A 13458-nucleotide genomic window follows, 5' to 3' on the forward strand; every position below is an offset into this window, starting at 1 on the left:
TCTGGATCTGGAACCGGTTGTGTGTGTGTGTGTGTGGCCTGACTGGGTGTTGTAGTCCATAACATGGCAGATATGTAGTTCAATGAGTGTGAATGTTTTCCAGTGACCTCTGGTGGTTAGCGATCGCTGGTAATCATAACAGTTTGAGTGCCTTGTGTCTGACATTGCATCTCTGAGATGTAAGATCAATCTAAAATAAAATGTTGAAAAGAAGACACTATAGACGCTAGAGTGAATACAATAGTGGTTTTAAACACTAAATAGTATTGAGTACACTACATTTCCCAATACTTTACTAGGTGTTTGTGTGTATATGCATCAAGACAATCTGCTACTTTTCAAACTGAGTCTCAGAATGGGGAAGAAAGGTGATTTCAGTGACTTTGAACGTGGCATGGTTGTTGGTGCCAGACGGGCTGGTCTGAGTATTTCAGAAACTGCTGATCTGCTGGAATTTTTACGCACAACCAACCATTGTGGTGGAACAAGATAGTTGCATCATGGATGTGCAGCCGATGATATCTTGTCGATATGGACCAAAATCTCTGAGGAAAATATGCCACAAAGGATTAAGGCAGTTCTGAATGCAAGAGTGGGTACTAGTAAGGTGTACCTAATAAAGTGGCCAGCGAGTGTAGTTGTCATTTTGAAAATAAAACAATTAAACAAATGAATCGGTTAAAATAAATATATATTTTTTTTATTCATTTATTTCAAAAATACTTAAGAAAGTATACTTTAAAATACTGCAAGTACCAAATAGCGTTATAACAAGAGTTTAATAATACATTGGCCAATTTCCTAATAGAAAAACAGTATCATGCAATGTGTTTCATAATATCCAGTAAAAGCCATTAATTTTAAACAATATTTACAATACATTTGGCTCATTTAAAAAGAAAAATATCTATCTATCAATCTATCTATCTCCCCCTCTCTCTCTATATATATATAGAGAGAGAGAGAGCACATCGACACAATTCTAACATTTTTGGCTCTATACACCAAGTCACCAAAACAATCTATTTGAAATGAAACTAACAAGATGTGCTTTACCTGCAGACTGTTGGCTTTAATTTGAGGGTATTTACATTCAAATCAGGCGAGCGCTGTAGGAATTACAACAGTTTGCTCCCACTTGTTAAGGGTCCAAAAGTAATAGGACAGAATAATAATCATCAATCAAACTTTCACTCTTTAATACTTGGGTGCAAATCCTTTGCAATCAATAACAGCCTGAAGTCTGGAGCATACACATCATCAGACGCTGGGTTTCGTCACTGGTAGTGCTCTTCCAGGCCTCTACAACAACTGTCTTCAGTTCATGCTTGTTCTTGGGGCATTTTCCCTTCAGTGTCTTCAGCAAGTGAAATGCATGCTCAATCGGATTCAGATCAGGTGATTGACTTGGCCATTGCATAAAATCAAATCAATTGTGTTAGTGTACACAGCCAAAAATGCTAGAATTGTGTCGACGACTCAATATTTATGGACCTAACTGTATATACATTTAAAGTCAGAATTATTAGCCCCCCTGAATTATTAGACTGCTTGTTTATTTTTTTCCTAATTTCTGTTTAACTAAGTGAAGATTTTTTTCAACACATTTCTAAACATCATAGTTTTAATAACTCATTTTTAATAATGGTTTTATTTTATCTTTACCATGATGACAGTAAATAATATTTGACTAGATATTTTTTAAGACACTTCTATACAGCTTAAAGTGACATTTAAAGGTTTAACTAGGTTAATTAGGTTAACTAGGCAGGTTAGGGTAATTATTAATATTATTACTATTAATTTATAATGATGGCTTGTTCTGTAGACTATCGAGAAAAAATATAGCTTAAAGAGGGTAAAAATTGTCCCTAAAATGGTGTTTTTTTTAAAAAAACTGCTTTTATTTTAGCTGAAATAAACAAATAAGACTTTCTCCAGAAGAAACAAATATTATCAGACATACTGTGGAATATTCTTTGCTCTGTTAAATATTATTTGGGAAATATTTTAAAAAGAAGAAGAAGAAAAAAATCGAAGGGGGCTAATAACTCTGACTTCAACTGTATATATATATTGCCATTCGCTAAACTGAAACAATCATGAATAATGAATACAAAGACCTGTTACAGTAATAGTATCTTTATGATGACTGCCATTACGGATCTGAACCTTTTCTCTCAAATGTAAGGTGTGACAGTATCCAGGATGTGATCCGAGACTGTTAAAAAGTAAACACTGCAGGACAATCATGTGCAAAGATTCAACACTAACAGCAAAACAAACCAAAACATGAGAAGTGTGCAATATGTGCAAAACAGACGACAATTAACTGGCCACTTTTAAATGTTGGACTAGAGAAAGTACAGTAAACTGCTATTCTTTAAACATTTAGTTATAACATGCAACTCAGACTGAAAATAAGAAAAAGTATTAAACAAAACGTGACTGCTTTTGATATTGCAAGTCTCACAGGTAATAAAAGGATCTCATTTAGGCAATGGCTTTGGTCAGTTTAGAAGTGTTTAGGAGGATCTCCAAGGCACTGCTCACTTTCTTCACATTCAGACTGACTGAAATCTGTCTGAATACACCAACAAGGCCTCTCCGGTGGAGCTCAGGATGATGCTAATGAGAAAAATATAAAATAGTGTCATTATTTTGTGTTAATCTTGTGACAGAAGCTCCTTTCTGGAATCATGTGTGAACAAGCCCTTTTTAAAAATACCAGTAAATTTGTTCGACAAACTCCTTTCTAAATGGGTAATTCATTAAATCGATACATTCATAACAGCGGATTCATTTAAAAATGAAGCAAGTGATTGTCTATGAATGGATCACTGAATCACAGACTCAATCAGTCAGTCAAAAAATAGGTCATCAATATAAACTCACCAGCACAGAGTTTCTAGACTGAGCACAGTGCTGAATGTGGAGAGGACAAGAGAAAGACCTGAGGCCAATATCTGAGACAAGATACAGAAAACAAAGGCATTATTTACAGATTTCAGTCTCTGCTCATGCTTTAAACATCACTGATAAAAAGATGATGATCAACAAAGAATAATTAGAAGTTTAAGCGAGAGATGGCAGCCAAACGTACAAACGTCAACACCATTATCCATTTTTGCAAATGCCACAGTATTTAACTGTACAACGACCTGTATTTTACTGTAGCACTGTAATGCAGTATGTACCTGTATTTTAAAGTTACATTGTGAAATGTACTGTATATTTTACAGTAAAGATTCACATTACTGTAAATGCATATCCAGCAAGATAATAGTGCTTTAAATGTAGTATTTTTGCTGAATTTGATTTATAGTAAGTTACTGGAAAACTGCTGTCAGTAAATTAATGTAGATTCTCCAGGAAATTGTTAACTGTGAATTATAAGGTCGGCGCTAAAAGCCTTGAGGTTAGTGCGTCGACACATAGCACTGAGGTGTTCACGGCGACCTGAGTTTAATTCCCGGCTTGACGTCCTTTGCTGACCCTTCCCCTATCTCTGCTCCCCATACTATCCTGTATGTAAAACTCCACTGTCTTATCAAATAAAGGTGAAAACTCCTAAAAAAAAGAATAAAATAAAAAAACTCAATTTGTGAATCAGGTTTTGGGCTTTATGGCTTTTCATGAAGTGTTTTTCCAGTCTAAACAATACATTTAAAATGGATGTATTGTTTAGACACTTGGAGTAACGATTGATGACCAACTAAACTTCTCTGACCACATTTCTAGAACTGCTCGATCATGCAGATTCGCACTCTACAACATCAGAAAGATCCGACCCTTCTTATCTGAACATGCAGCTCAACTCCTTGTTCAAGCTCTTGTTCTCTCCAGACTGGACTTTTGCAACTCTCTACTAGTCGGGCTTCCAGCTAACTCTATCAAACCTCTTCAGCTGCTCCAGAATGCAGCAGCACGAGTGGTCTTTAATGAACCTAAAAGAGCACATGTCACTCCGCTACTCATCCGTTTGCACTGGCTGCCAGTTGCTGCTCGCATCAAATTCAAAGCTCTGATGACTTCTGGCTTTGCTCCTTCTTATCTGCTCTCACTTCTGCAGATTTATGCGCCCTCCAGAAACTTGGTTCTGTGAATGAACGTTGCCTTGTGGTTGCATCCCAAAGAGGGAAGAAATCACTTTCCCGAACTCTCGCGCTCAATCTGCCCAGTTGGTGGAATGAACTCCCTAACTGCATCAGAACGGCAGAATCACTTGCTGTTTTCAAGAACTGACTAAAAGCTTGACTATTTAGTCTCCACTTCCCTTCCTAATCTGCAATTGCCTCTCTGGTTCTACTGCTAACTGTATTACAAAAAAAAATTACTAATGTTTTGCTTCTTACACTTTACATACCTGAAACTTGCCTACAGCACTTATTCATTGTTACTCTTAAAGTTGTGTAAATTGCTTCCTTGTCCTCATTTGTAAGTCGCTTTGGATAAAAGCATCTGCTTAATGACTAAATGTAAATGTAAATGTAAAAACATTAAGACTTAAGTGAGACCCACTTTTAAGACTTTATCGCGCTTTATTAATTTGTCTGTAGATTTCAATTACAATACATATTTTTAAAGGAGCTTTCTCAAAAAGAGTTTTTATTTTCCCTACTTCACAGTTTTAGTCATATCTATATTCTGAAAAGGTTTACATTGTAGCATGATTTAAATAATTTCTGATTACATACATATTTTATTCTACAAAAAAAATTATATAATAAAAGAAAGGTCAAAAGAAACTATAAAAAATTGTATGGCATTCAGTGTTTTCTGAATGATGGGGTTATAAAAATGTTTGATTTTAATAAGTCAGAAAAAAATTAAATACATTTTAATCCTGACTTAATCCAGTGTTCAGATTTTTGTGCTAGAAATGTACGCAAATGATCACATAGTTCATTAAATGACACATTATTTGCATTTTTAAACAACATTTCAGAAAATGTCTAATACAAAAAAGTTTGCAATTTTAATGTAATCAATCATTGAGAAACCACGATCACCTTCAGAGTTTTGTATAATAGCATAAAATGAGTATAGTTTTGACCTTGGCCAGGAAGAATAAACCCCCGCACTGCTCCTGAGACAGATTTCCCTTTAATTTTATGGTTGCCAACATTAGACAGAAGTTGAAAACAGCACTGTGAAATAAAAACAAGATTTAAAACAACACAATGACAATGCATCACTCATTCTGGACTTATTTGCAGTTTAAAGGCAAACGTTCATGCATTAGTAGATTCACAACGATTCTCACTGAATGTTTATTTACCTGCCCAGACAGCCAGTATGAAAACTGTATGAGGTGAGGAGAGGGAAATCTAAGGCACCGGACAGATCGCCTGACAACGAGAATGTCAAGAAATGCACATGAATAACGGATTCTGAGATAAATACATCTCAGATAGTAAATGTAATGGTAACACTTTATTATGATGGTCCATTTGATTATTAGTAGATTGTCTGCTTAATATCTGCTGATGCTGCTATTTCAACAGACATTTAACTAATGAGAAACCTTGCAATTACATGTCAACTTACACTAACCCTAAGCCTAACCTAACAGTCTACTTATAATCTAATGAGAATTAGTTGACATGTAACTTAAATTCAACAAACGGACCATCAAAATAAAATGTGACCAATATAATAACAAAAATTCATTTTATTACCTGTTGAGTACGCAGAAAAGCCAAGTAATAGCACACTAAAAAACAAGTGTAAAATTAATTGAAATGTTTTATTTAATTCATTTATATGAATATGTTTCCCAAATGATTTTGTTTCACAGTATGTCTGACAAAAAAATTTGTTCAATTTTGTTATATTTTCTTCTGGAGAAAGTTTTGTTTCATTTCAGCTAGAACAGTAGTTTTTAATTTTTCATGAACAATTTTAAGGATAAAATTATTAGCCCCTTTAAGCTATTTTTTTTAAAGACAAAGATAAAATAAATCAGTTATTAGAAATGAATTATTAAAACTATTTTGTTTAGAAATGTGTTAAAGAAATCTTCTCTCCGTTAAACAGAAATTGTGAGGAAAAAAACAGGGGGACTAATAATTCTGACTTCAACTGTACATATACAGTTAAAGTCAGAATTATTAGCCCCCGTTTATTTTTTCCCCCGCTTCCTGTTTAATGGAAAGCAGATTTTTTCAGCACATTTCTAAACAAAATAGTTTTAATAACTCATTTCTAATAACTGATTTATTTTATCTTTGTCATGATGACAGTAAATAATATTTGACTAGATATTTTTCAAGACACTTCTATACAGCTTAAAGCGACATTTAAAGGCTTAACTAGGTTAATAAGGTTAACTAGGCAGGTTAGGGTATTTAGACAAGTTATTGTATTACCATGTTTTGTTCTGTAGACTGTCGAAAGAAATAGTCTAAAGGGGCTAATAATATTGACCTTAAAATGTTTTAAAATTAATAACTGCTTTTATTCTAGCCGAAACAAAACAAATAAGACTTTCTCCAGAAGAAAATAAATTATCAGACATACTGTATGTACTGTATATGCTATTTTAAACCAGAATGGAACCTTATTTCAACCATATTATTGAAGCACTTTTTTAATACTTTCTATAATGCAGACACCATGTATGACCCAAAGTCACTTAAACTTCTGTGAATATACATATTTTTATATTCATCAATTTACCTGGTCACATTGTTGATGAGCTGCTCTTCAAAATCACTGTAATGAAACACATTGAATTATAAGAAGAAGAATTATAATGAGATTGATTCAATGTTTGCATGATATAACCAAGCATCTACTTGCAGAATGAGCATTAATTCTTTATAGGGCACCCATTGCAACATTCACTGGAAAAACCAGTGTTACTGGAGGTTATTACAAGACTTTTGAATATATTGTAAATCAATGTCAATTAATATCCAATAATTCTTTAGATAAAAAAATAAACAAATGTTTCATAAGACTTGTGCATTTCCACAGCAAAACACAAGAAATTGATCAAATAATGGTATAGATGGGTCAAGTTTTAGGTTATTTCAGGTCAAAAATAAAAAGGAAAATGCCTCTGCAAAATCCTGGAGAAAGTGTTCAATAAAGTCAGAATCTCCAGGATTTTCCAAAAGAATTGAAAAAATATTTTTGACCTGAAATATCCTAAAACTTATGTACCATATGCTTATTTGCCCATGAAGAATCTAACTAAGGATCTGAGCATCCTTGTTGCAAACTTATATGCGTGTGAATGTGTGTGTGTGTGTGTGTGTGTGTGTGTGTGTGTGTGTGTGTTGTTTTGTTTAAAACAAAGCAACCATTTATTTGTGTTGTTTTATTTTCATTTGTTTATATTCATTAATTCTTCATTTAATTATTTTATTTAATCATATGATCATTAGTCATTTATATAATTGTCATTGTATCATTTTATTTATCATTAGTTCATGATTTGATTATTATTATTGATTGTCATTTTATTATGTTTTTATGTTTTATTATTACTATTTTCCTATAATTATTGCTTCATTATTATTTATTATTTTCCATATTGTTATAATCTTATGACTGTGTGGATTCAAGCGACACTTGTTTTCATGAGTAAGAGATAAGAGAATGTCTCCATTTTAAGGTCTGTATTGCCTCTGGACAATGATGTGAAGCAGTAGTTTTCCATTGCTGTTGCTTGTGGTATAATAACGCTTGTATTTTTCCTGGTGAGATGAAGTCTGAGCATTGAATCATACGCAACTTAGATTATTCAACACACTCTGCTCTTTCTTTATCATCATTACTTCATCTCCTGCTTCTGCTCCTCTCTGGGTTTCTCAGTCAATTCCTATAGTCTGGTAATTCAGTTGAATACTGGTTAACATGTTTGGGTATTGGAAACTCTACTGACTTGTTGTCCAGATACCTGGAGAAACTGACATTTCCTGACAAGATCTGGCATCCGGGGCTGGATCTTATTTTTCTGGCATGAAGAGTGTGATCTAACACCCATTAAATGTTGTAAAATTTCTATCTTAAACTGATTGCAGCTCTTTAAAAAAACAGATATAAGACTACTCATACAAAGAATCCAGAAAATATGTATAGATCATAACCGTTTACAACGTTTGTGACAATAATAAGATTCCTGAAAGATCATCTGACACTAAAGACTGGAGTAATGATGCTGAAGATATGACTTTGCATCACAGAAGTTACTTAAAACCTTTTAAAAATACAAACAGTCAATTTGATTTTTAATAATAATATTAATTCACAAAATTACAGTTTCTACTGCATCTCAGTTCAAATAAATGCACCTTTCTGAAGCATACAAGACTCCTTTTTAAAAACATTAATCTGTAGATTATATAAACCAGGACATCACCTCAGATGGCTTGACTTTGTGTTCTTCTGAAATACTTTATATGCACCTAAATCAGACAAAAGAAACAAAAAATGCACAATTTATTCAGTATTTCTCAGAATGTCTCATAATTCTGTGTCCCACGACAAAAAAATTCACACTCACCAACACAGAACAGATGGATGGAGCCCCAGGTGTAGCCACTGGGACCAAACTGAGATCAAATGAATTGAAAACATTAATAGAGGACAAATGAAATGGAGATTTGTATCGTTACAGGAAACAGAAATATTGATAACTGACAACATCGACATTAAGAGTGCGAGTAATTTACTGTGGTAGAAGATAAAATCATACTTGTTTTAATGATGTGTGAGCTGACATTTATGTATGTATGCATGTATGTATATATGCATGTACAGTTGAAGTCAGAATCAGAGCAGGGAAATTTTCACAGTATGTCTGATGACATTTTTTCTTCTGGAGAAAGTCTTATTTGTTTTATTTTGGCTAGAATAAAAGCAGTGGTTAATCAAAAAAAAAAACATTTTAAAGTCAAAATTATGTATGTATGCTTTAATGGCATATCAGCAGCATTATCTATTTTGAATATACAATCATAACTGATTTTTAATCACTCATTTTACAAAGAAATATACAAATAACAACAACATGAATAATTAAAAAGTCATATAAGTTTCAATTTGATCAATAATAAATACTCTAAAATCCCTCTAGAAGACACTGTTTTAAATATTACAAATATTTCATCAATAAAAACTTGCTCTAATATCGTTTCAAAATATGCATTCGATTAAAATATGTTTTTATCATCAAAATACTTTTTGTGACTAAACCAACACAATTTCAGAGCAAATTGTTTTTTTTTGTTTGCTTTTTTGCGAACTCATTCATGCATTTTTGTACGATTTTCTCATCCCTCAATGAAAGGCAGGTTTAGAGGTGTGTTTGAGGGAACGTCTTCTTTTAAAAATCGTACAATTTCATATGAATTACATTGTATAAACTAGTACACTTCATACTAATTTTGTATGAATTAGTACACTTTTCTAAAAATACGTCAAATAGTCGGGATGAATAGAGTAGGGTCAGAATAGGTCTATAAGTCGGCGCCGGTGGTGTAGTGGACACATGCACTCCGGTGCTCGCGGCGACCCGGGTTTGATACTCGCGGTCCTATGCCAATCCTTCCCCTCTCTCTGCTCCCCATGCTTTCCTGTCATTTCTCTCTACTGTCCTATCAAATATAAAAGGTGAAAACCCCGAGGAGAAAAAAAAAAAAAAAGAATAGGTCTATAAAGCAAGTAAAAAAATATTTATTTTTTAAATCCTGTATGAGTTTGTGCTTTTCTTCATTTATAAAAATAAAGTAGTATAACTTTAAATTTATAAAAGTTCAGTAGTATAATGCAATCAAGATTGCTGTTTTACTGAATAATCTGTCACAAATGTGATATTGATGATTTTATACAACAAGTTCAACAAGAAGTTGATATTGAGGGAGTTGCATATTAGATAAAGATATTATTTATCTAAAATATATGAAATGGAAATGTTTTTTTTGTTGTTGTGTTTTTTGGCTAATAAAAACATCAAATCATTAAAGCCAGAGCAGTGCATTTGTGTTTCAGAGGAGCAACACTGCAGTGTTTTTGTTCCTGAATGAATCTATTTCTGAGCAAATCATTTGAATAAAAGATGTAACTCTTTATAGGGCACTTATTGAAATACTCATCCAATACTGGAGTGTTATTGGGGATTATTACAAGACTTAAGAACTTTTCAACATTGATGAAGTTACCATACATGATTCCTCGACCGACAAAGGGTTAATAATACATTTTAAAAGACATCCACTTGCTTCATTTCAAAATAAATCAGCCGTTTTTAACTAATCATTTCAATAAATAATTCAGCCAGTTAGCTGACAAGTGTATTGGCAATTTTAGTGTCATGTTTACTTATTCATAACAGCCCAAAAACAGCAAAGAAAAAACACAAACTTATTAATAAACTATTAATGTCCAAACTGACTTTAATTTAGTACTTTGTTAATATTACACACCCTTAAACTCATTGAAAAAAAAACCCTGGAGTGTTACTAGATGTTGTTCCAAAAGTTTTGAACTTTTATCTTCATTCTTTCCCCATAAAAAGGGTTTAATGTGTGTATTTGAGAATGAACGTACCCGAGGATTGTACAGAATAAGGCCTGTAGCAGATCCCAGCAGCAAACACACACTAGAAACAACACATCTGTAGTTTAGTCCTTCTTACTTCGTTTTAGATCAATATTTGTTTGAAAGAAACATACCTTAATAATTTCATCCATGACGGTTTCTGAGAAAAGTAAATAAGAAACTTTAATGGCTGCACTGAAATCTGAGCAAGTATGGCAATGTTCAAAGAAGTTTTATTTGCTATGAACCGTTATAAACACATTTTTTGAATGAAAAAAGTTTTTAAATTTTAAAACTAAGCCAGGAAATATCCAATTCCTTGTATCTATTCAGTTAGATAGCTTATTTTACTTTATTAATGTATTCAGGGTGCGAATTATACATTGACTATAGGGGGTCAGCTCTTCAGTAGTTTGTGTAAATAAACATGCATGCTTCAGTCAACCAAATTCATATTTTTAATTCAATTACATCTCATTGGTTATCAAACTTATTTAAGTTTTATGTGTTTCGAGGGATATTGAGCTGATTCTGACCTATACTGTAACCTCTGATGGGTCAAATTTAAAGAGTTTTCAAGCACTTTCCAGGGGCATTTTAAATTACATGAGTTTAGGCTATATGTAGATTAAAAACACCTATTTTAAAATTTTTTTTAAAGAAAAGTGCTTTCGAACACTTACAGTATCTGTCTGTAGGCTACATCTGCTGGTGTGTAGATTCTAGATTCAGTCTGCCGAATGAGTGTTTTCCTGCATAATGAGGCTACTGGGCACGATCATGCATTCACAATGGAATAGGGGTGGTCGAATGTATGTTAATGTTATATTTATTTCTTTATTTTCATTTTTAATGTTATTATTTAAGAAACAGATCAATGTGCACTATTTTCCATAGCTTAAAGAGTTGAATGAATGTTGTTTTGGTGTCTTTCAGGGGGATCAAGGGTTAATTAACCCCCCAACCATTTTTAGGGAACTAACATTACACTATTGTTTTAATGCTGTTTATACTTTATTATTGTATATATTATTATTTCAGTCATTGACTTATGTTTTTTTTTATTATATTTTCTTGTAAAGATTATGATTATTTATATTTGCAATTTGTAATGAACTAATCTTTCAATAAATAATTTCAGTAATTCATTAATGTATTCTTTAAAGTGTATTTTTAATGTATTTTTTTTACTGATTGTTTTCTTAACTTCAGCTGCCAAAAGCTACTTTTAAGTTTAATTTTAGTTTTAGTTAACAATAACAATCCTGTTTTAGAATTTACACTGGTTTCCCATCACCCTGTTGACATGTATTAAGTTACTGACTTAATTTAGATTGATCAATTTATAACATGTTTTATAAAATTCAGTGATCATCTATTTCTTACTTCAGGACACAAAACTAAACAAAAAAAAAGCATTTATAATGAGGCTACTGGGCACGATCATGCATTCACAATGGTATAAGGGTGGTCAAATGTATGCTTATGTTATATTTATTTCTTTATTTTCATTTTTAATGCTATTTTTTAAGATACAGATCAATGTGCGCTATTTTCTATTGCTTAAAGAGTTGACTGAATGTTGTTTTGGTGTCCTTCAGGGGGATCAAGGGTTAATTGACCCCTCAACCCCCCCCCCCTAAAATTTGCACCCTGAATGTATTTATACATGATTTTGATGGCATATACTTACTTTTCTGTGAGTTACTGTTATCATGAGAAACACAAAGACTTCTGAAGCATTTTGCAACACGAAGAAAAAGGGAATGGGCTGAAAAAAAATGAAAAAAAGATTAAAATATCTAAACATAAGCAGAAATAAAGACTTTTTTTTATACCTACCAAAAGTGACAGCGCTTTGGACCCCGCATAAATGTTTCCGATAAATAAAAAGGCTCCGGGAAGCTGTGAAAAAGCTGCAGATCTAAATGACAAATGCAGCAAGAGCACAAATATGAATAAACATATATCATATAATAGTCCATTTGTAATATAAAAGCATTTTTAGTCACCTGGAGAAGCCATTGATTTCAACCCAGCCTAGTTTCCACGTAACCAGAAGCAAAAGAGCCCCAGTGGAGGTCTGCCACCTGTACAGAATTAATTAGCACATGAATATTTAAATATTATGTAAATGAGGAACTGTATATACATATGAGCAACGACATTATGAATATATTTACATACCCTTGAAATATAGTCGGAAATGTAAACTTTAAGACAGACAGGACATACTGTAAAACAAATAACAGTTATATTTGTTTGACTACACAACTTAGTTAATATTTATGACAGGAAATTCATGCATTGCTGCATGCAGTACATAAAACTACAAGGGAACACACACGCGTGGTGTGAAGAGTGTATTTAAATTAAATTACCTTATTAGTGAAGTAAGACGCAGTGAAAAATGTGCAGAATATTAGCGCGAGAATCACTCGAGCGACATTCATTGGACTGAAAACATCAGAAACTTTATTTGCCTGCAGCTGCTCTGATGCTCTTCTCTCTCTCTGACATCTCAGCTGGACTTCCGCTGCTCTACTGGCCGCGCCCACTTTGACACGTAGCACATTTTCAACCAATAAAAGTCTGGATCTGTGTGAAAAACATTTTAAAGAGTGCATTTAACAACAATTAATGAATGAATTGATTGATCAATTAAATACATTTTACTCAAATCTTCTAGAATTTATGTTATTATTTATATTATTGCTAATGATACATTTTATAAAATGTATATGATCATTTAAATAGATATCAATATTATTTACTATATTTATAGACTATTTATTTACATAATATATTTACTAAATTTCTGCTGATTATTGTTGTGCAATAGAGTAAAAAATTAAATGCAGAATAAAACAATAATTTAAAAACTATTTAATATCTAATAACTAAGGC

At 32.5% G+C, this 13458-nt stretch overlaps 2 protein-coding genes across 6 annotated transcripts in view; both read right to left on the bottom strand.

Annotated features, from left to right (window-relative positions):
• pak1ip1 (PAK1 interacting protein 1) overlaps window positions 1-13458 on the bottom strand; it is a 379523-nt gene that overhangs the window by 70398 nt on the left and 295667 nt on the right. The gene's annotated exons all lie outside the window — the stretch shown is intronic.
• On the bottom strand, window positions 675-13086 carry slc35d4 (solute carrier family 35 member D4). Of its 5 annotated transcripts, XR_015525335.1 has the most exons (16): window positions 12933-13086; window positions 12739-12785; window positions 12564-12641; window positions 12394-12475; window positions 12245-12322; window positions 10686-10711; window positions 10561-10612; window positions 8516-8564; window positions 8372-8417; window positions 6682-6717; window positions 5682-5716; window positions 5282-5351; window positions 5057-5150; window positions 2896-2966; window positions 1495-2628; window positions 675-997 (listed from the first exon to the last, which is right to left on the bottom strand). XR_015525335.1 is itself a non-coding variant. In XM_087310161.1 (15 exons), the coding sequence occupies exons 1-15, from the start codon at window positions 13002-13004 to the stop codon at window positions 2565-2567; spliced, it is 900 nt and encodes a 299-aa protein (XP_087166287.1). In that variant the 5' UTR covers window positions 13005-13086; the 3' UTR covers window positions 675-2564. The 5 variants fall into 5 exon arrangements, 3 of the variants coding, with proteins under 3 accessions (XP_087166287.1, XP_087166288.1, XP_087166289.1); XM_087310161.1 differs by having other exon boundaries at window positions 675-2628; XM_087310162.1 differs by having other exon boundaries at window positions 675-2628; window positions 10686-10753.

This window comes from Danio rerio, chromosome 24 (genome assembly GCF_052040795.2).
Source record: "Danio rerio strain M-AB ecotype USA chromosome 24, GRCz13ab, whole genome shotgun sequence".
Taxonomy (NCBI): domain Eukaryota; kingdom Metazoa; phylum Chordata; class Actinopteri; order Cypriniformes; family Danionidae; genus Danio; species Danio rerio.